Raw genomic sequence first — 23125 nt, forward strand, 5'->3', positions numbered from 1 at the left:
TGTATTAGTCGTTGAAAGTTAAGGCGCCTCGGTGGAGGAACTAACTGCCGTATGGATTGTGTATATATATGTATATTATATGTTGTATTTTAGGACTACTCACACCAGCATTGTTTATAATGCTGACCCGATTTGCATGTTTGCTTATCGGGTGTGTTCATTAAATGAACATAGTTGATAAGTCTTTGAGGTTTAGTGTTGAAGAAGATCGATCGGTTCTTTGCTTGTGGTTTGCGTTAAGCGTTGCATCTCGGGATAAGTTTTTGTTTTCCTCGAGGTGATATAGATTTTCAGTTGAGATAAGATTATTTGCATTTTCATTTGTAAATTGTTTTGGTAATGAAGATGATCATTGTTTAAGTTAAAATTTTATTGGTTTTAATTATCCGCATATTTTAAACTGTTTATGGGTTTTTGGGAGTGGAGAGTGCGTCACACCTCGGAGATCGAAGAGTCGGGAATAAATAATATTTTGAAATTCGCCGAAATTTGGTGTGACATTCACTCACTTGTGCGTGGGCATAACCGATGATGGATAGGATATTGTGTGTTTAGCATAAAAAAAAAACTTTATTGTAACACATTTTTTTTTTCCGCTAAACACACAATATCCTAGTCATCGGGTTATGCCCACGTGTACAAGGGTGAGAATGTTAGTTGACTAAAAGTACAATGTGTTTTAAGCTGTTAAATTTGTACAATGGGGAGAATGTTAGTTGACCAAGAGTACAATGTATTTTAAGCTAGCTGTTAAATTTGTACAAGGGGGAGAATGTTAGTTGACTAAGAGTACAAGGGTTAAAACAGTAGTTTATCCTAAAATCAACATGGAAACGGTAAACAGAAGCATGAAACCCTTTACCCAACCTTAAAACAACATACCTTATAAAATCAATACACTACCACGTAAAAACAGCCCAACTCAACAGTAGTAGCAGCTACAAACAAAACAAACCTCAAAACAAATCAATAAACAAAAAGAACTATACCATTATCAAAGCTTATGTTGTTCTCCTCCATGACAAACATTAAAAAAATCGAAAAGGAGGAGAAGCTAGACAATCAAGAGAAAGAAGAAGAAAAAACAGAAAGCTTTGGAGCTTTGTGTAAACTTTTTGAGGCTGGCACAAAAAATGAGGTATGAGCTGTTTTTCATGTTTGTGCAGATACAACAAAATTCTTGCTGATAGTAGATATGTAAATTGCTACTCTTGTATTCAATCGATAGCTAATTATACAAGGGTAAATGACTACCACGTTTTGTTTTTGTGTTATGGTCAAAATCCAACAGTCACTAATCATTTGTACATAAGTCTAAGATGATCTAACGGGTCACAGAAATGCTCATGTCAACATCAAAAGTACAAAGAGAAGAGAGTCTTGCAATAGGAAAGAAAGTGTTGCAGGAGGAGAGGGAATGTTGCATGCAAGGGTAAATGGTAAAGATTCCGTTGAAAAAATCAAAATTAAAAAACATGTCCGGTTGATGAAGCACAATGTGCATTATGAGGGTAATGTTCAGGAAATTACCCTAGTAACTATTGGTTTCCGAATGAGACATACACCAACTAAATTTTTGCATTTCCCTCAAAACGCAACATCAATACTGAGTTACTGACTAAGATTTGATGCTTTGTGTTAGAGTTTATAATCCATTCACTTCTTAACACGTAGCCTACAAATTCGTTGTCAATTTGCTAACTGCATTTCATGCATTAAAGTTGAGCAACAAAAGACAATGAGTCTCGGCTATAACACAACGTAGTACTTAATTAACAATGATATTAACTTAAAAAAATTCTTACTCCCATTCAATCACAATCGATATACTAATAGAAATCTTTTGAATACAAATAATTGTGTCAAACAATGGACATGTTGTTAAAGTAGAATAATAAATGCTTAATTATAAATATATATAATCACACAACATAATAATATGGAGAGGGGGCAAGAAACCAAATCAAAATTTATATCGTCATTTCATCTAGGGGCTTATTATACTCTCTCAGTTACAAAATTATCTCTCACTTATTGTCAATCTTCTATTGTAGAGAGGTCCATTTAAATGCATTTGGCTTGAACTTCATATTGAATGCCTTTATGACATTCCAAGTAAAATTTCATTATCAAGATAGAGGGTGAACACTCGTTACTAACAATTCGTTTATGCATTCATTGTCAAAGATTGATGGTCGGTGAATGAATGCATTAGGATCCATTAAAAACGCTCACATATATAACACTTTAATCATACTGCCTTACACTCGCAGCAAACCATTTCCCATGCATCATCATTTTTAACCATATTTCGTCAATACTAATCTATGACTTACCATGCACCCAGAGAAGAAGCAAGAAAGAAATACAGTAATGAAGAAAGAAAAACAGTACCTTTGAGGAAATATATGAGTTGCAGAGTCCTTTGCTCACCGTACAAAATCCACCTTTTACTATTCTTCATAACAACTACGAAGCCACAAAAATGAATAAAGTATAAGAATACTAAGAATTATAAAATTAATATTTGCTAACAATTGTAAATCGTGAGCTCGCCGTTATGGAAGTCAAACAAATTGAGACGGCAAGTGAACTAAAGTACTAAATTGAAGCAAATTGAGAGTGCGTACTCGGATACCATTTACCATTTAGGAAAAACAAAAAATGAAAGTTGTGATATTAAATAATTATAAACTCTTTTAAATTGGAATCCTTTTTTATTTAAGGTGTAGGCTTTCCAAAATATATCTCTAAACTTCATGCGATCGTGAATAAAAAATTACTAGTAGAGTTGTAAGGCCAAGCAAGGCCCAAGTCCAGCCCAACAGAAAAGCCCATGGTTTGGTATAAAACCCACTCTTAAACCCTCTCTCACTCATCACTATTTCAGAAAGCACGAGAAATGAGGCATCGTCTCGTTCCAAATGGATTCAAATCTTTGACAAACCCAACATTACCTAGCCTTTCCAGGGCTTTGTTGTACGCAACTGATACTACTTTGTTCAAAAGAATCTCTTCATTGGGTGATCAAACTGTTTCAGTTGTTCCACTTCTTCAACAATGGGTTATTGAAGAAGAAAGATCTGTTACCGAAGATGAACTTAATAATTTTATTAAGTACCTTAAAGCACGTAAACGATTCAAGCATGCTCTCGAGGTAATACTGGGCTTACTAATTTCTTTCTTTCTTTCATTTTACGCAATTGGAGCATATTGGCCTTGCAAAAATTATTACTTTAAATGGACAAGTTTAAATGATTTTGTTAAAAATTACTTCAATCGGTTATGTACTACTATTAATAGATTATCTTGTCATGCTTTGCTTTAGTTTTGTTTCAGATATCTCAATGGATGAGTGACCAAAGGTACATTCCCCTTTCCACAGTTGGCGTTGCTGGCAGGCTGGACCTGATTTCAAAGGTTCATGGCATTGAGCAAGCAGAAATGTATTTTAATACCATTTCAGAGCAAATAACAAAAGAGTTCCCAGTCTACAATGCCCTTCTCAAATGCTATGTCTATGCGAAATCCATTGAAAAAGCTGAGGATTTCATGCAGCAGATGAAGCAGTTTGGACTTGCGCCGTCAGCACACTCTTACAATGTATTGCTAAGCCTCTACTCTAAGGTTGGACAGTATGAAAAATTAGACACCCTAATGGAAGAAATGAAAGAGAATGGTGTGCGCCCAGACAAGTTCACACTTAGCATACGGATGTCTGCTTATGTAGCCAATTCCGACATTGGGGGGCTGGAGAAAGTTTTTCATAGTATGGAAGTTGATCCCAATATCATTGTAGACTGGAATTGTTATGTCATCGCTGCCAATGGCTACATCAAAGTTGGACTTATTGACAAGGCTTTAGAAATTCTGAAGAAATCGGAGAAATTGATCACATGGAAACAACAGAGATTAGCATATGTTTCTCTTCTTACAGGGTACGCACGTGCTAGGAGCAAAGAGGATTTGTACAGGATTTGGAAAATGTACAAGTCATCAGTGAAACTAAATAACAAAGCTTATATTTGCATGATAGGCTCGCTTCTGAAGTTGGGTGACATTACCGGTGCAGAAAAGATTCTAAAAGAATGGGAATCCGGAAACAATTCGTACGACTTCCGGGTTCCTAACTTGCTCGTTGTTGCTTACTGCAAAAGCGGACTAGTCGAAAAGGCTCAAAAGCTTATGAACGTAACAATTGAGAAAGGGAAGAAACCTTTTTTAAGTTCGTGGAATCATTTGGCAACTGGTTATGTTCAGGCTAATCATCTTCCCAAGGCACTGAAAGCTATGGAATCAGCATTCCCGGCAATACAGGGACGGCGGATGCCAGATCGTGATACCCTAAGTGCTTGTTTGGAATACTTGAAACAGCAGGGAGATGTCATGAAAACAGAGGAGTTTGTGAGATTACTTGGGGCTCCTGATCACATGTCAACAGACGATATTGAGACGCTGCTGGATTATATGTATACTTCCAATAGTCAAGCAGAAGTCAACGTAGGAAATGCAATAGACGAAAGTGAACGTTCTCATAATATTGAAGAAACCGATGAGAGTGAAAACGAAGCAGTATAAGTCTCAGCGTTGCTTGAGCAAAGATGCACCATCTTCTCCTTTTATCTGTTGTAAGTACCATTTCAATCCTGACACCCGTGACATGTATTTTTATTAGACTATTGTTTCTGAATTTCTTGAATCTACTCCTTTATTTTGTGTGAGGTCTGTCACGGTTTATTTACTTGGTCATAGTCATACAAGGAGAAAGAAAATGCTATTTTGTCAAATATAGTTGTCCGTTAATTCACATTGGTTTATAATTACTACTGCTCTGCATGTCTGACTTGTTTTTATTGGTATCTGGTAATGTGGCAGCCCATAGTAAATCCAAAATCCATCCCAACACACTTCTTCTTCCCTTCAGTGAGGCTCTTAAACCTTACTCTCACTCTGATTCTTTCTCTAAGAAATAGATGAGTCACATTTTCTTATCAAATGGAATCAAATCCATATGCAGCAGGAGGCAGTCTATTTTCAAGAATTTTATAGTACTCAACTGATACAACCTTATTATTATTATTTCGATGAAATGGCATATGGGAGGAATGTGTGCTGTTATAATTTTTTTTTTTTTTGTCATAACCGGAAAAAATATCTGATACGTGTCACTCAAATCCAAGTTTTTCATGTACTTCACTTTTTCTTTTGATAATGTGTACTTCACTTAACAGATTTTTCTTATGGGGTGTAGTTATTTTTCTTTTTTCTTCCATTCGTTCTTTTTGATAGAATCTGCTCTATTGATCTTCTTAGGCACCAATTCATCGAAATATATTGGTTGAAACTGCCATGTCCAGTAGCTCCTCCCCACACCTCACTGCACAGCAGTATACATACTAATAGATTTTTTTACGCCTCACTGCACAGCAGTATACGTACTAATAGAGTTACCGGTGTTCTTGGGATACTATTTCACAATTGCATGGACTATTATAATCCCGAACGAAGTGAGTTTTGGGTTAGGGACACTTTAACTCACTTGTCCGTCTGTCTGCAAATTTTTGTCTTTTAGTGTTCCAAAAAAAAAATTATATTGCTCAAAACACCCCCTCCATCCTTCTTCTTCCTCAAGACCTCAACCACTTCTTCCAACTCCATACCACTTTAAGGTAACCCCTCTCCTCATCTTCTTCTTCTTCCTTTCTACTTTGTTCGGCCCACCGGTTGCCAGAATACTAGTAGTAAATATATTTAGGTGAAGCAAGCCCAAATCCGGTCCAACAGAAAAGGCCCATGTTTTAAGCCTTACTTGGTATAAAACACACTCTTAAACCGCTCACTCACTCCTTCAGAAAAGAAGAAGAAATGAAGCATTATCTCATTTCAAATGGTGTCAAAGCTTTAACAAATCCTATATTATTACCTAGCCTTTTCAGGGCTTTATTCTACACAACTGATACAAGTGGTACAACACCCACCCTAAGTTCAAAACCCAAGTTCAGCCATGGTACTAATTTGTTCAAAAGAATTGCTTCATTAGGTGATCAAAGTGTTTCAGCTGTCCCAGTTCTTGAACAATGGGTTGAAGAAGGAAGAAGTGTTAGCAAAGATCAACTTACTGTTGTTATTAGGTACCTTAAAGCTTATAGATGATTCAAGCATGCTCTTGAGGTAAAAATTATGTCATTTCGTTCTTTCTTTCATTTTCGCAATTCGAGCATATTGGGCTTGCAAAAAATGATTTTTATTCAAATGATTTTTTGTTAGACAAGATGAATCCCCATTATTTTTACTGTCTACAAGTATCACTCACTTCTCAGTGCATCTTTGCCCAGAATTTTGGCTTAATTTTCAGTGAACCTATACATTACTATTTGGTAGTTCTTACTAATATTTTGTGACCACTGGATATTAGATAGCTTTCCTATTGATGATCCTGTTATATGACCTCCCATTCTTTTTTTCCCTTAGGTTCTGCTAGTTTGTTAAGATGACAATTCACAGTTGGTGACGAGTACCTAATGAACTTATTGTGTATTCAATCAATGATAGGATCAAGTTGCCTATCAAAATCTAGAAATGTCGCTTTGTTATGTTAGATGGAGTGAGGTTTGGTTGGGTCTATCTTTGCTTGGCCTAACTGAACAGTGTTTTTTGTTGCTGAGTCGATTTAAACTTCTGGTATTATTATTTGCAATGGATATAAGCCTTTTTTTACCCTTTTTAGTTTCTTCTTGAGTCGGTTTTTACTCCTTTTTCGCTAAATGAATCAGTTTTTACTCTGTTCAAGTTTGATTTGGAAACATTTTATTGGACCGAAAGAGTGAGTAAAAAATGTAACTTAAAATGAATGAACAATTGATAGAAAATGAGTAAATGACTATAAAATACTTTCAAGTTTTTATTAAATATTTTATTTCAGCTTTTTACAGATGCTATTTCGATAAAATTTCTTTATACTTGCTATTATGAATTGCTATCTTTATCTAAGATTGAGTACATCCAACTTGCTTCTTGTGTTAAGTTGTTGTCAAATTATTTCTGCAACCCAGTCTGAGTCTTATTTAATTGAGGTTACTGCCTTGCAATTGCAACCATAAAGATGTTAAGATCCGTCAACTTTTGTCCTTTGTGCTTAAGGGATGGGGAATCAGTGAATCATCTTTTGTTGTTGTGCCCTTTTTCTTGGAGAATTTGGTGTTTCTTTTTTCTAGAATCCGGGGTTTCTTGGGTTTGTCCTAGGTCAGTGAAGAAACTTTTAGCCTCATGGAACTTGAATAACCATTCTCTGAAGGGACATTGCCTCTGGAGTATGCTCTCTTTTGCGATTTTGTGGGGTATATAGTTGGAGGGGAATAACAGACATTTTGAAGACACGTCATTGTCTATGGAGAAAGTGATTTTGGCCATCAAAGCGCTTTTGTTTTTTGGGTCAAAAGTGCATGATCAGTTTGGTCACATTCCTTTCGAGACTTTCGTATATAGATGGGAGACTATAATAAGCTGATGGGAGAAATGTTGATTTTGTCTTTTGCCTTGTGTTTTTTCTTTCCTTTGTAACTTGTACTATAGGATATCTCATCCTATTTCTTTATGCTTTGGATATATATATAAAACTATACTTTACCAATCAAAAAAAAATGATCCATCATAATAATAGTGACAATAATACTAGCAGTAGTAGTAATATTAATAATAATAATAACAAAGATATAAATAGATAATCTTGCTATGTGTTGCTTGAGTTTTGTTTTAGATATCTCAATGGATGAGCGACCAAAGGTACATTCCCCTTTCCACTGTTGACGTTGTTGGCAGGCTGGACCTAATTTCAAAAGTTCATGGCATTGAGAAAGCAGAGAAGTATTTTGATACCATTCAAAGAAAATAAAAAAGTTAACAGTCTACAATGCCCTTCTCAATTGCTATGCCAATGTGAAATCTATTAAAGCGGAGGGTTTCATGCCGCAGATGAAGCAGAGGAGTTTGTGAGATTACTTGGGGCTCCTGATCACGTGTCAACGGACAATATTGGTAGGCTGCTGGATTATATGTATACTTCCAATAGAGTAGCAGAAGTCAGCATGGCTAATGAGATAGACAAAAGTAAACGTTCTGATAATATCGAAGAAACAGATGAGAGTGAAAATGAAGCAGATCTCAGCATTGCTTGAGCAAAGATGCATCTTCTTCTTTTGTCATTTGTTTTCAGTACTATTTCAACAGGTATTTTTAGACTATTGTTTCTGCTCTCCATAGGCTCTCTTAAGAGAATATCATGTTTGATATTACTAATAGACTTATTATGTAGGATGGGCATGTAAGGCGATGAAGTTCCATATTTTCGTGGAGTTGTTATTACTATTAGAGTTGTTATATAAGAATTATAGGGTGGTACCGATTTATGGTACCAAAAGAAAGAACTTATATATATCAAGATTCAAGAAGCTATAATGAGAAGTTGTCTTCAGTTTTGGCTGTTTCATTTTTTTTTCCGAGTATTTTTGTAGTACGTTACACTATATTAGTGCGTTTTTGAGTTTAGTCACACGAAGTTCAATTATTTGATTTTAGTCACACTCCGTCAACAAGTCTGTCTCAATCTGTTAGTCAACGTATTTGACTAGGTCAAATTGTATGTTGATCGTATATATATATATATCAGTCTTTCTCTTAAAAGTAGCTACTTAAGTTAACTTTAAAATAAGTACGTAAGTAAAACTTCACCTACAAAATGAATTTAAACCTATTTTTTTGTGGATATGATATACTCAATATTAATATCATCTCTGCAAAAGTTCAGCTCATTTGAGAACCTCTAACATTGACAAAAAATAATTACAAAAATTCAACATTTTTGAACCGTTAGATTTATTTTTAAAGATGACAACAATTTTTATCTGTTAGAGGTTTCTAATTGAGCTGAAATTTTGGGAAGATAATTATTATGGTGAGTCTTTCATAACTACAAAAAATTAGGTTTGAATTCATTTTGTAGGTGAAGTTTTACATACGTACTTATTTTAAGTTAACTTAAGTAGCTATTTTTTAGAGAATTATATATATATATATATTTATTATTATAGCTATATCCTCTTGGCTCTATTTTTCAAGACTTCATAGAGTCTCCAACTTTTTGTAAACACTAATACTAATTACGAAAAAATAGAAATTCCAAATTCTTAGATATATATTATAGTTATACCCTCACCAATCTATTTTTTTGAGCACTCACATAGATTTTAGTTTTTTCTAAACTCTATTACTAATTACAAAAAAGTAGGATATAAATAAAGAAACAATCTCATATAACAATCCCATCTAGAGTTTCACAGAGTCTTCAATTTTTCTTAAACAACATAGCTAATTACGGAAAAATAAAAAAAAAAAAATAACTAAATTGCAAAAAACAATATTTTCAACCAAAAACGATTTTTTTAAAACCCTTACGCCACAAAGAATAGTTTCCACACTAATCTCAGATGAAGTTTAACATAACAAAGTTTCTTTATAGAAAATGATAATGAAACTATGAAAGAACAAAGAAAAAAATGAATTGAGTTACTTGAACATTTACTTTATGCATTTGTTAACCACACATGTGACTGGGAAAAAAGGAAAAAAAGTAAATTAATCATAAAATAAAATAGTGTACACCAAAAACAAATAAAATTATATTGTATGCACTATATATATGGGCCTAACAAATAAAGTTGGATCAATTTGAAGTATCATCTACTGTGGGATTTAGACATTTAGTCATGGTGAAGGATTTCAAAAACCACATGTCACAAAAATTACGACATATTCTAATTAAATTTATGAATTTTATAATTCCCAATTTTAACAGAATAATGAGATTCAGTTAAAATGGACGTTGGCTTAAATAGATTATATAACTATTGATTTAGTTAAAGTGGACGTTGAGCTTAAATAAATTATATATCAAACCAAAACAAAACAAATTACATGTGGAAAATTAAATTATACAAAAAATAACATCACAAAATATATAATAGTAATTTAAAAAAAACAATAATAACAAATATTTTAAAATATATATAATACTGCATGAAACTAACGTCAAAGAACAATTAACGAGAAACATAAAACTAGATAGAAATGCATCGAACTAACTTCAAATAATATTTAACGGGAAATCAGAAATTGGATGCACATGCAAGCATTAAACTAATCTTAAAAATTAATTAATGGACAATCAGAATATTGATACAAGTGCATTAAACTAATCTCAAAGAATAATTAACAAGAAATCAAAACTTGGATGCAAATACATTGAACTAATACCAAAAAATAATTATCGGAAAATCGGGAACTGGATGCAAATACATTTAACTAACCCTCAGAGATTAAATTAACGGGAAATCGGAAACTGGATGCAAATGTATTGAACTAACCTAAAAAAAATAACTATAAATTGGAAACAGAATGCAAATGCGTGAAACTAATATTTAAAAATAATTAACGGGAAATCAGAAATCGGATTCAACTACACTAAACTAATTTCAAAAAATAAATTGGATGCAAATACATTGAACTAACCTCAAGAAATAATTAACGGAAAATCGGAAACTGGATGCAAATTTATTGAACTAACCTCAAACAATAATTAATGGGAAATCAGAAACTAGATGCAAATGCAACATCATCGAATAATAAATGAGAAATCGGAAATTGGATGCAAATGTATTAAACTAATCTCAAAAAATGATTAACTGGAAATCAGAAACTGGATACAAATGCATTGAACCAGCTCGAAGAATAATTAGCAGAAAATTGAAAATTGGATGCAAATGCTTTAAACTAACTGCAAAGAATAATTAACAAGAAATCGGAAACTCGATGCAAATGCATTGAACTAACCTCAAAATATAGTTGTGTTATATGTTGTGGGAATGTCTCGATAAGTATAGTTTTGCATTTAAAACGGTGTTTATCTTATCTTTTTTAGTATAATTGGGAACACCTTGCTATTCAAGTAACTTCAATATGAACTTCGTCTTATTAGACAATCTCACAAAACTTCAATCAAACTTCAATTATTAAACAACAAATGAAGTTGAAGGGGTTTTATCAATGGTGAGTTATTTTTTTTTAAATAAAGAGTATGTGGGGTTTTCATGTTATAAGAAATTTGGATGAGTGAGCAATATAATATTTGTATATAATAGTTATGCATATATTTTTTAGAATATTTAATATGACAGGACTCGTTCGTAGATAATTTTTGAAGATCCCACATAGTGAGTCAGGTATATAATTTAAATAATAATTAACGAGAAATTAGGAACTGGATAATCTTTGATGATCCCATATAGTAAATCAAGCATAATTTATTTTTATGTCATGTTTGCAAATACACTACAGATGGATAAGTAGAAAGTTGGTATTACACACCATATTGGATAATTAAAATGAAATCAAAAAGTAGATTCAAATACATTGAACGGAGCTCAAAGAGTAATAAACGAGAAATCGGAAACTTTATGCAAATGCAATAAACTAAACTCAAAAAGTAATTAACTAGAAATCGAAAACTGGATGCAACTGCATTAAACTAACTTCAGAGAATAACTAATGGGAAATTATAAATTGGATGCAAATCCTTGAAAAATATTTAACAAGGAATCGGAAACGGTATGCAAAAATGCTACAAATAAACCTCAAATAATAATTAACGGTAAATCAAAAACTGGATGCAAATAATGCATTGAACTAACCTCAAAATATAATTAACAGAAATAAAAAAACCAAATGCAACTGCATTGAACGAACCTCATAGAATAATTGACGGGAAATCAGAAACTGGATGCAAATGTATTGAAATATAAATAACCTCAAAGAATAGTTAACGGGAAATCAGAAATCGGATGAAATTGCATCAAACTAACCTCAAAGCATAAATAATCAAAAATCATAAACTAGATGCAGATGTATTGAACTAACCTCAAAGAGTTATTAATGAGAAATCAGAAACTGGATGCAAATGCAATAAACTAATCTAAAAACTAATTAATGAATATAGAAACATCAAAAAATGGATGCAAAATGCATCGAACTAACCTCAATGAATAATTAACGGAAATCATAAATTTGATGCAACCGCATTGAACAAACCTCCAAAAAATAATTAACGGAAATTGAAAACTTGCTGCAAATGCATTAAACTAACCTAAAAAAACAATTAACAGGAAATCGGAAATTGGATGCAACTGTATTGAACTAACTTCAAAGAATAATTAACAGAAAATCGAAAACTGGATGCAACTGCATTAAACTAAAATCATATATTAACTAACAGGTTGGAAAATCAGAAATTGGATGCAATATCCTTGATGAATATTTAACGGAAAATCAGAAACTGGATGCAAATGCATTGAAATAACCTCAAAGAATAGTTAACTGGAAATCGGAAACCGGATGTAACTACATCGAACTACCCTCAAACCATAAATAACCGGAAATTAGAAGCTAGATGCGAACTAATTAACTTCGAAAAATAATTAACGGGGAATCAGAAACTGGATGCAGATGTATTAAACTAATATCAAAGAGCAATTAACGGGAAATTGGAACATTGATGCAAATGCAATTAACTAATTTCAAAGAGTAATTAATGAAACATTGAAAACTATATGGAACTGCATTGAATTAACCTTAATGAATAACTAACGAGAAATCGTAAACTTGGTGCAACTGCACTGAACTAACTTCAAAGAATAATTAATAGGAAATCAGAAATTTGATACAACTACATTGAATTAACCTCAAAGAATAATTAATGAGAAATCTGAAACTAGATCCAACGACATTGAACTAGCCTCAAAGAATAATTAACGTAAAATCGAAAACTTGATGCAAATGCATTGAACTAACCTCGAAACATAGTTGTATTATATATAGGGAGAATATAATATCTCGACAAGTATAGTTTTACATTTTAAGTAGTGTTTATTATAATTATTTTATTATGATTGTGAATGACTTGCTATTTAAGTAGCTTCAATATCATCTTCGCCACATTAGACATTCTCACAAAATTTTAATCAAACTTCTATTATTAAATATAACAACAAAAATAAATCGATAGGTTTTACCAAGGTTTGGATTAATATAATTTACATATTCATAGTTATGAATTTGATTTTTTTAGAGAGTGGTGCGAAAGCTATCCAAATTTGAATAATATGATTAATATAATTTACATATCTCATAGTTATGAATAGTTGCTAATATTTTTTAGAATAATTTAATATAACGCTATCCATCACACCAATCCATATATATATATATATATATATATATATATATATATATATATATATATATATATATGGATTGGTGGTTGATGGAAGCTATCCATCATCACTATTCATAACTATGAGAATAAATTATATATATATATATATATATATATATATATATATATATATATATGTATTTGTTTTATTTTTTTTAGAAATGAACCAATCCATCATCACTCACCACCATACTCGAGGAGGACACTCTCGGTGGTTGAAAACAAATATTCCTTTTTAAGTCGAAAACAAATCGCAGTTTTGGTAGACTTTTTGCAACGCCAATGTCAATGTCAGAACTTACAAAGTGTGATATTATTGGTGTCATTGCTCCCTTTGTCGGCCTCTTCTTTCTACAATTAACTCCTCCAATTGTCCACATTCCCAAACATTAATCTCTTCAAGGCTTTGAAGGTGTTGCAACAACCTCGCCGACAAAAAAAAGGTCTTCACCCACCACATCCACCAACAAAAATAGACTGCCAAGAGTTGCTAAACTTTAACACCTGAGTCCATGTGCTCTTCAGTTGCGGTAAGCCCATCAAGTGCAGCTTCCTTAGCCTACTACAACTCCCTTCTTCATCCATATCGTCTTCATCTTTTGTTATCAACTCCTCCATTTCATCACTATCATGGACCCAGAGTCCTTCCAGGTTTTTCAACTGCTGAAATTTAAATTGCGAATAAGTTCTTGAGATTAGGACACCGAAAAATGTACAACTCCTTCAAACATGGAAAAGCCCGTGTTGGGACTCCCTTACATAAAGTGCTTAATTTTGGACAGCCTTGGATGATCATCTTCTCCAAGTGCTCTAGTAAAACGGTATTCCATGTTTCATCTTATGAAGACAAGATGCAGTCCATTGTACTACACTCACAGACCCAACACTCTCTCAAGTCCCTAGAAACCTTTAAGTTTTCCAACTGCATTAACCTTTCCAAGTCATGGTTTTCTTCAAACATGAAGAATAGAGTGTTTAGAGGAAGACGGCATCACCAGGAATACTATGGCTGTTACACAGATGCACAACTCTTTTTCGATTCATAGTCCAACCCCAAGTAGTGACATGCCTTCGCTCAATTCCGATAAGAAAATTGAACTCTTTCAACTCTCTAAATTTTTCTGATCCAACATAACTATTATAGTCGGAGAATTCGCGGAACGTCATGAAAATGCTTTCCAATTGTGTTAAGCATAGCAATTCTTCGACAAAATCTCTCTGTCTTCCTTGCTCATAAATTTGATCAACCTAAACGCACTTTAAGTTTAACTCTTGTAGTGAAGAGAACTTTGATATTAATCCTGTGGAAATAGTTTCTCACATTTTATAAGTGGTATCAAGATTAAGGCGTTTAAGGTTGACCAAATTTTCCATCCTTCAAGTAGCTCTTCTATGACAGTAGCTTTGGTATTATCCTTGTTGTAATGGATAATATTTGTTTTCGACCACTGAGATTGTCCTCGAGTATGGTGTGAGTGAGGATGGATTGGTTTATTTCTAAAAAAAAAAAGAAAAAAAGAAGAAGAAAAGAAGAATATATATATATATATATATATATATATACGGTCAACATATGGTCAAATCTAGTCAAATACGTTGACTAACAGACTGAGACAGACTTGTTAACAAAGTGTGACTAAAATCAAATAATTGAACTTCGTGTGACTAAACTAAAAAACGCATAATATAGTGTGACATACTACAAAAAGACCCTTTTTTTTTTTAGTAACTGGAAAAAATATATCTCAAATCAAATTGTGCTTGCAATTCACAGGACACTAGAAAGTTAAGTTTCTTCTATGGCCAATCCTCTTGCTGCCATGACCTATGTAGTTCCTCTAGCTATCATTTTCCTCTATCTTTTTTACTTCTAGGAACGAAAGAAAATAACCGTAAATATACAAAGAACTAAAATAGACTTTTTTCATGACCATTCTAAGGAAACTCCAAACAAATGGAATTGCCGGTGTTGTTGGCATAGGTACACAGTTTCGCAATTGCATGGCCTATTACAGATTTTTCTAGGTGAAGCAAGGCCCAAATCCAGTCCAGCACAAAAGCCCATGTTTTAAGCCTTACTTGGTATAAAACCCACTTTTAAACCCTCTCCCTCTCACTCATCACCTTTCAGAAAGAAGAAGAAATTAAGCATCACCTCTCACTCATCACTCACCCCAGAAGAAGTTTAGGAATAAGCTTAAACAAAAAAAGTTTTAGGGTATGAAGCTGTTTGAACCTAAGGATAAATACCTTGGGGTTCCAATTATGCTTTCTCAAAAGAAAACATAAAATTTTGACTACCTAGTGGATAGAGTTAACAACAAAATCAAAGGGTAGAAAGCTAAAGTGCTCTCTCAGGCTGGGAGAGCAACTCTGATTCAATCAGTAACCCAAGCAGTTCTCTTGTATGTCATGGCTACTTACTTGTTACCTGTTTCAACTTGAAATAAGTTTGATAAAACATGTAGAGACTTCTTTTGGAATGGTTCTTACTAAACTAACAGTGTCCACACCATTGGGTGTTTCGGTGGGAACACATTTGCAAACCCAAACACTGTGGTGGTCTGAGGTTTAGCAAGGCTAGGGATATGAACATATATAGCTATACTCTCCAAGCTACCCTAGAAAGCTGCTACTGATTTGGACTCCCTGTGGACCAAAACTTTTACTAGCATATATGGGGAAAATTGGATTGGTGATGTTGAATGCCCTCCAGTGACTGCCTCTTTCTTCTGGAAGGGAATTCACAAAACCTTCTCTAAGATAAGCAGTGGACTCATATGGAGTATAGGCAATAGTACCACAATTTCTGTCTTAAATGACCCTTGGCTATGCAAGGATGGTACACCTATCACACTCAAGGAAATGGGAATTGATGACCATTACTTGAACATCTTAAGGTGACTGATCTGTTCATAGCAGATAGCAGTGGCTGGGATGCTGAGAATGAAACTTGACAGCCTTTTCCACCATTTTATAAGTCAAAGGATTCAAGAAGTGGTGGTTAGACCACAAGGAAGCCAGAGTGACAAGATGAAATGGTGTGAAACTAAGAAGGGAGATCTTATTGTCAAGTTTGTATGCATTCACTTAACCAAAACAAGTTGAACTGTACAATCTTCTAGTTTCAATCAGAACACTATATCACATATCTGGAAAGCCCAACTCCCTGCAAGTACTCAACTGTTTCCGTGGAAACTGTATATGAAAAACCTGCCTCTGGGTTCCCTTTTGACTCAAGGGAAGATGGTGGGAGACTACTGTTGTCCTTTCTATGAGAGGACTATAGAGTCAGACCAACACCTTTTCTTTGAGTGCAATTGAACCACGGCAGCTTGGTATGATTCAGAATTAAGTTTAAGAATCCAAAATCTCCAGGGGGATTGTCTCAGAGATTGGGTGCAGCAGATCATGATGTGGTGTACCAGCACTGAAGAACCTATTAGGAGAGCTAGAACCTTCAGCTGTCTTCTCCTTCATGAGATATGGAATTCCATAAAAGATATCAAATTTGATCATAGACTTGCTCACAGGGGAAGCTTGCTCAGAAAGTGTAACATGGCAACAGACAAACGCCTCCTAGGATTCTGTGAACCTGCTTGCTTAGAAAGTGTAACATGACAACAGAGAAATGCCTCCTAGCATTTTGTGAACCTACTCAACAGACTCCTCCTCCAAACCTTTCTATTCCTGCTTCTTTAGATCAGTTGTTCCCTATTATAAGATTCGATGCCCCATTCCCATTTTATAGGGACATAGGGTCAGGGACGGCTCTGAGGGGTAGGCAGCATAGGCAACCGCCTAGGGCCCCCACGAAATATCCCACTAAAAAGGCCCCCACTTGGTATGAACAATGCAACACTAGGTCTAGTTTTATGTAAAATGCTTCTACCCGGAGTTGAATTTGGGCTGAAATGAACAAAGTGTAAGATTCTAACCAATAGATCACTCACATTTTGATGTTGAGAACCTTAAAATTAGTTATTACTTATAAACATATGCATATGATTTTTCACTTGATATTTTGAGTTTTACAAAAGCCTGATTTTAAAAACTCGCCTAGGCCCCCCACAATCTTAGAGCCGGCCCTGCACAGGGTGGGAAGGAGATGGATGTCTGGCATGGGATGAATGAGGCAAGTTGGCTGGAGCAGCAGTCCGAAGGTATAAAACTCAAGGACCTGAGGCAACTGAAATGGTGGCAACAGAGGTGGCAGTTCTACTGGCCTGCAACCTAACCTGAGGAGGGTGAGCTATCTATTTGAAGGAGACTGTGAAAGTGTAATCAATTCCTTTAGTGGAACAGTAAGTTCTTGGTCACTTGCAGCTTTACATAAGTCTGTACTGAACCACCTTAAGGTTTTTGAGTTTAGTAGGTTTAAATGGATTAGTAGAATTTCTAATGGGGATGCACATCAGTTAGCTGGGTGGGCAAATTATCAGTTGGCTATGCAGCATCTTCCGAAGTGTATGCTAGATGCAGACTATGTTCCTCTTTCATTATAATTTCAATATATGGCACTGCTTATCAAAAAAAAATGAAGCATCATCTCATTTCAAATGGATTCAAATCTTTAACAAACTCTATATTATTACCTAGACCGGCATGGTGTTATTATTTGCAATTGATATGTCCTTTTTTTTATTATTTTTAGTTTCTTCTTCAATCAGTTATGTACTCTGTTGGAATGAAAGAGTGAGTAAAACACGTAACTTGAAATGAATGAATTTTGTTATGAGGTCTTCACAATTTATTTTATGAATCTCAAAATCTATATTCAAGTGAGCGGAGCGAACGTTCTGGGCCGAGGGGGGCTATGCGGACAAAAAATCATTTCGTTGGTTTCTGTCTGTCTATCCTCATTCCTCGTCTCTCCTCTTCGTCCCTCTCTCTCTCCACGTCCTCTCAATCTCTCCACTGTCCACTCTCCCTCTCCGCTCACGCCCCCATTGCATAGCAGTATACTAGTTAGTTTTTGTTGGTATCTTGTAATGAAGCAGCCCATGTTAAGGCCCAAATGAAGATCCAGGCCATCTCAATTTCACTGAAGCTCTTAAACCTCTCACTCTGAGTCTTTCTCTAATAATAAGAGATGAGTCCCATTTTCTTATCAAATGGAATCAAATCCATTTGCAGCAAGAGGAAACACAATCTATTTTCAAGAATACCATTCTACTCAACTTATACAACCTTATTATTATCACCATCAACTTCAAACGACACTCTCTTGGAAAGAATTAGGACCGTTCCTCAGAAAAGCATCTCCCTTGTTCCATTTCTAAAGGATTGGATTACTGAAGGTAGATTTCTTGATAAACAAGTCATTCATACTTTGATTCTTAGTCTTAGAGACCGTACAAGATTCAGACAAGCTCTAGAGGTATCCAAAATCATCCCCACCCACTCCTCATTTTTTCTGTAAATTATTCTACATTAAGTTATGTTTGGTCTCTTTTTTCAAATATATGAGTGGACGAGTGACCGAGGGTATTTTATGCCTTCAGTTGATGATTTTGCTATTAGACTAGACTTGATTTCAAAGGTTTATGGGATAAAGGAAGTAGAGAATTATTTTGATAGCATTCCAGAGAAATCAAGAGGTGTTAAAGTCTATCGGATTCTTTTTAATTGCCATGTGAATGAGAAATCTATTGAGAAAGTCGAGCTTCTCTTGCATAAAATGAGGGAGTTGGGATTGTCATTAGGGAAACCAGATTACCATGCATTGCTGAAACTATATTTTCAGGAAGGACAGTATGAGAAAGCAGATGATTTAATGGATGAAATGAAAGAAAAAGGCATTTGGCAAGATAACTTGATATATGCATTATGTTTGAGTGCTTGTGTGGCCGCCTTGAAAATGTACGGGATGGAGAAGATATTGCAAAGGATGGAAGCGGATCTTCTAAAGCTGAAAGACGTAACGGGTGTTGTAAGTACCCTCCATTCTATACTACAAAGCACATGTCCACATGGCAAGACGTCTTACTTCAGCTCGTCCCACAACATCAGATCGTACCAATGACCCAACACCCAGGTCGTCACCAGCAGCAGTTACAACCATTCATGGAAAGATATCAACTAGCACAATCTTGGAGCTCAATCAATGCTACAATCAAGGAAATATTAACTTTGTAACAACACATTAATGGCAAGTCATCAAGATAGCACACAAGGTGGATCTGCAATCCATAACGGTTCAAGCACACATCTATAAATAGAGAGAGATGAACTACGTAAGACTTGATTCAAGTTTACCCCGAGAAACTTGATACGTAGGCAACTCTTATTCCAAGAAGAGTGCAGCCATTTTCTATCCAACAAATCATTAGGTCGTAGTCCCAAAGTAACCAACATCTACAGGTGTTAATAATATCCTGAAGAACCTTGTTACTACTTACTGCATCAATGGTTGTTTTGAGAAGGTTGAAGGGCAAATAAGCAAAACCATAGAGGAAGGGAAGAAACCTAGTGCAAGTACATGGGCTTTGCTGATATTTGGGTACTTAAAGGGTAATCAAATTCCGAAAGCAATAAAGGCAATGCAGAATGCCATCTTTGCAAGTGATACAACAACCCTAACTTCAAACCCCAAGTCAACCCAATATAAAAATTTGTACGAAAGAATTGCTCCATTTTGTGATTAGAGTGTTTCAATGGTTCCAATTCTTGAGCAATGGATTGAAGAAGGCAAAAGTGTTAGCAAAGACAAGCTTATATCTCTTATTAAGCAACTGAAAGTTTGTAGACGATTCAAACATGCTCTTGAGGTAAATTTGATTTTCTTTCCCAATTAGAGCATGAGGGTTGCAAAAAAATCACGTGAATTCAGAATCCAAGTTTGAGTTCTGTTTGGTTCACCTTTTTGTGAAAAATGGATGTGATTTTGTTTACAAAGTATGTGTTGTTATGAGACAGATGAAGCCGAATGTAGTTCACTTGCTATATTTGTTGGTATCATGTTAATACGTTATAGATAATTTTATTTGCCTAATCTTTTTGTTGGTTTGGTTTTGAGAAGCTAATTAACATTTTGGTGTTGTTTGTTGAAAGTTGTCATATTTTTCTTTGTTGCCTTTGAACTGGGTAGGAACGAGGTATGAAAACCCACAACCATATTCTGGCATACCTTCTATTGGTTTTTGTTGTTTTGATATGAAATTTTTATGATATTGTTGTCCAATGAAGACATTGGGAACTTGAGGTTCTCAGTTACATATATAGAAAACAAAAACAAATTAAAAAGTTGAGACGAATGTGCAGTGACTGGTGAAGGTAATTTTGGGTCCGTTCATCCATTCAAGGGCATTTTCTTCCTCTCTTGAATGATTCCTTGAATCAAAATTTATGTTCAAGTTTGATTTGAAAACATTTTATTGCATCCAGATGGGACGTAAACCATCTGGCAATGAAATGAAGCCATTGAAATTAGCATTACAATGCTTTACTCTTTTTTATTAAATAATTTATTTTAAGTCTTTAGGCATGCTATTATGATAGCTATCTTGATAATGATCTCAGATCGAGTCCATGTCAACAAAGTCCAACTTCCGTCTATGTTTAAAATTGTTTCTTCAACGCTATATGGATCTTATTTGATTGATGTACTGCTCTGCAACCATGAAGATAACTGAAGGCATCCCACTTCAATAATAATAGAAAGATCTAGTTACACTTTCCATTGATATTTATTTTAGGTTTCGCAGTGGATGAGTGACCGAAGATACATTCCCCTTGCAGAAGTTGACGTGGCTGACAAGCTGGACCTAATTTCAAAAGTTCATGGCATTGAGCAAGCAGAGAAGTGTTTTGATACCATTTCAAAGAAAATAAAAAAAGTTAATAGTCTACAATGCTCTTCTCCATTGCTATGTCAATGCCAAATGCATTGAGAAAGCTGAGGGTTTTATGATGCAAATGAAGCAGTTGGGCCTTGTGAAGACACGACACCGTTACAAGTTATTGCTAAACCTCTACTGGAAAGCTGGACAGTTTGAGAAACTGGACAGCCTAATGGAAGAAATGAAAGAGAATGGTGTGCATGCAGACAAGTTCTCACTTAGCATACGAATGTTTGCTTATGCAGCCAACTCAGACATTGAGGGTATGGAGAAAAAAATTCAACGTATAGAAGCTGATCTCAATACCATTATGGACTGGAATTGTTATGCCACTACTGTGAATGGATTCATCAGAGTTGGGCTTATTGACAAGGCTTTAGAAATGCTGAAGAATTCAGAGAAATCGATTGCCAGGAAATAGTGGAAGTTTGGATATAATTTCCACCATACACTATATACTGTAGCAAGGAGCAAAGAGGATTTGAACAGGATTTGGAAACTCTACAAGTCATTAGAGAAACTCACTAACACAGCTTATATTTGCATGATACGCTCGCTTGTGAAGTTGGATGACATTGCTGCTGCAGAAAAGATTCTGGAGGAATGGGAATCCGGATGCTCTTTCAACGACTTTCGGATTCCCAACTTGCTCATTGCTGCTTATTGCAAAAATGGACTTCTAGAAAAGGCTAAAAAGCTTATAAACTTGATAATTGAGAAAGGGAAGAATCCCTTGCCAAGTTCGTTGGATTTTTTGGTAACTGATTATGTTAAGGCTAATTAATTTCCCAAGGCAATGAAGCTGTGGAATCTGGCAATACGGTCAAGTTTGGTGCCATATTGAGGTACTCTGAGTGCTTGTTTGGAATACTTGGAATAGCAGGGAGATGCTGAGAAGAATAGAGGAGTTTGTGAGATTACTTTGGGCTCTAGCTCCTATTTAAACAGACTATTAATAGTTTTTTGGATTACATATCTATATAAACAATACAGAGCAGTGTGGAGCCCTTAGGTCCCCCATCCTACGGTCCAAACCTGTTCTCTCGACTTATGACATGGCAATATGTAGTGTTGTTAATTAGGGCGTATGCTGCTTTACTAAAATAGGTGACAGTCCGTCGGATCTTAATCTTCTCTCTTCAAACCTAAAACATCATTTTGCTATCCCCTATCCTCAATCAAATACTGCCAAGAGGAGATGCTTGAGAACGAGAGGATGGGGAGAGTGAGGAGGTGTGCAAGAACAAGAAAGGGTGGGGGGAAGAGAGAATGATGAAGCTTCAGCTCTATAGATGTAATTTACGAAGACAATATTTTTTAATTTTTTCTATCCTAACTGAAACGACCTTTCTATGGTCGGTCTGATTATGAACTAAACTTGTTTTCTGTTGTTTCTCACCTGTTTCCTCTCTTGAATTCTTGTTCTCCTTTTGCTTTACCATGCTTAACTTGCTCCCCATTTTTATTTATTCTTTCATTTCCCAAAGTCGTTTTTCCTTCTTGGATCACCAGACATTTAGGGTATGTTTAATTTGTTGGTTCCATGGTTGGCACTTGAATATGAAAATATGTTGGGGGAGAGTGTGCTTTGGGCTAAAGTTACATTCCATGTAGCTGGAGCCTGGAATTGATGAGAGTGATGGTACTCCCAAATAGAGTGATGGTACTCCCAAATAGAGACCAGTACGATGTTTTCCAGTTTTTTGAAGTTGTCTTGATTTACATTTAGTTTTTAGGTCATTTGTTACACGAGTCCCCACCTCAACCAGTATCCTCATTGCCAAAAGACAAGCTACTTCATATGCTTTATGATGTGGTAAATTTCTCTTTCTGGCCAGATTATTGTTTGTCAAACGTAGTTACGCTCTGTGTCAAGGATATCATGTTCTCAAAGGTTTTTATTTTGGGAGTTTATACTGTACTCCATTTCTCAGAATGCGGCGTGGAGCAAATTATTCGCTCG

General features: G+C 34.9%; 2 protein-coding genes and 1 pseudogene across 14 annotated transcripts; all 3 read left to right on the forward strand.

The window, feature by feature from the left end:
- Window positions 1-2831: 2831 nt before the first annotated feature.
- Window positions 2832-8485, forward strand: LOC147505137 (pentatricopeptide repeat-containing protein At2g20710, mitochondrial-like). Of its 13 annotated transcripts, none has more exons than XR_015193221.1 (4): window positions 2833-3157; window positions 3340-4628; window positions 6041-8226; window positions 8299-8485. XR_015193221.1 is itself a non-coding variant. In XM_086557726.1 (2 exons), exons 1-2 carry the CDS (start codon window positions 2903-2905, stop codon window positions 4576-4578), a joined length of 1494 nt encoding a protein of 497 aa, XP_086413852.1. In that variant the 5' UTR covers window positions 2834-2902; the 3' UTR covers window positions 4579-4807. The 13 variants fall into 13 exon arrangements, 2 of the variants coding, with proteins under 2 accessions (XP_086413852.1, XP_086413853.1); XR_015193220.1 differs by having other exon boundaries at window positions 8312-8485; XR_015193217.1 differs by having other exon boundaries at window positions 6041-6171; window positions 7757-8485.
- A 9928-nt stretch (window positions 8486-18413) lies between these two features.
- LOC147505138 (pentatricopeptide repeat-containing protein At2g20710, mitochondrial-like) lies at window positions 18414-21156 on the forward strand. The gene is made up of 3 exons (XM_086605478.1): window positions 18414-18739; window positions 18785-20091; window positions 21019-21156. Exons 1-2 carry the CDS (start codon window positions 18414-18416, stop codon window positions 19344-19346), a joined length of 888 nt encoding a protein of 295 aa, XP_086461604.1. The 3' UTR covers window positions 19347-20091; window positions 21019-21156.
- On the forward strand, window positions 21155-23096 carry LOC147505139 (pentatricopeptide repeat-containing protein At2g20710, mitochondrial pseudogene; annotated as a pseudogene).
- The last annotated feature ends 29 nt before the right edge of the window (window positions 23097-23125 follow it).

Source organism: Coptis chinensis, chromosome 4 (assembly GCF_015680905.1).
Source record: "Coptis chinensis isolate HL-2020 chromosome 4, ASM1568090v1, whole genome shotgun sequence".
In the NCBI taxonomy this organism is placed as follows: Eukaryota; Viridiplantae; Streptophyta; class Magnoliopsida; order Ranunculales; family Ranunculaceae; genus Coptis; species Coptis chinensis.

Coding starts and splice junctions, on each gene's coding strand:
- LOC147505137 (XM_086557726.1), top strand. CDS start 2,903: ATGAGGCATCGTCTCGTTCCAAATGGATTCAAATCTTTGACAAACCCA. Junction 3,158..3,339: donor GATTCAAGCATGCTCTCGAG/GTAATACTGGGC, acceptor GTTTTGTTTCAG/ATATCTCAATGGATGAGTGA.
- LOC147505138 (XM_086605478.1), top strand. CDS start 18,414: ATGAGTCCCATTTTCTTATCAAATGGAATCAAATCCATTTGCAGCAAG. Junction 18,740..18,784: donor ACCCACTCCTCATTTTTTCT/GTAAATTATTCT, acceptor CTTTTTTCAAAT/ATATGAGTGGACGAGTGACC.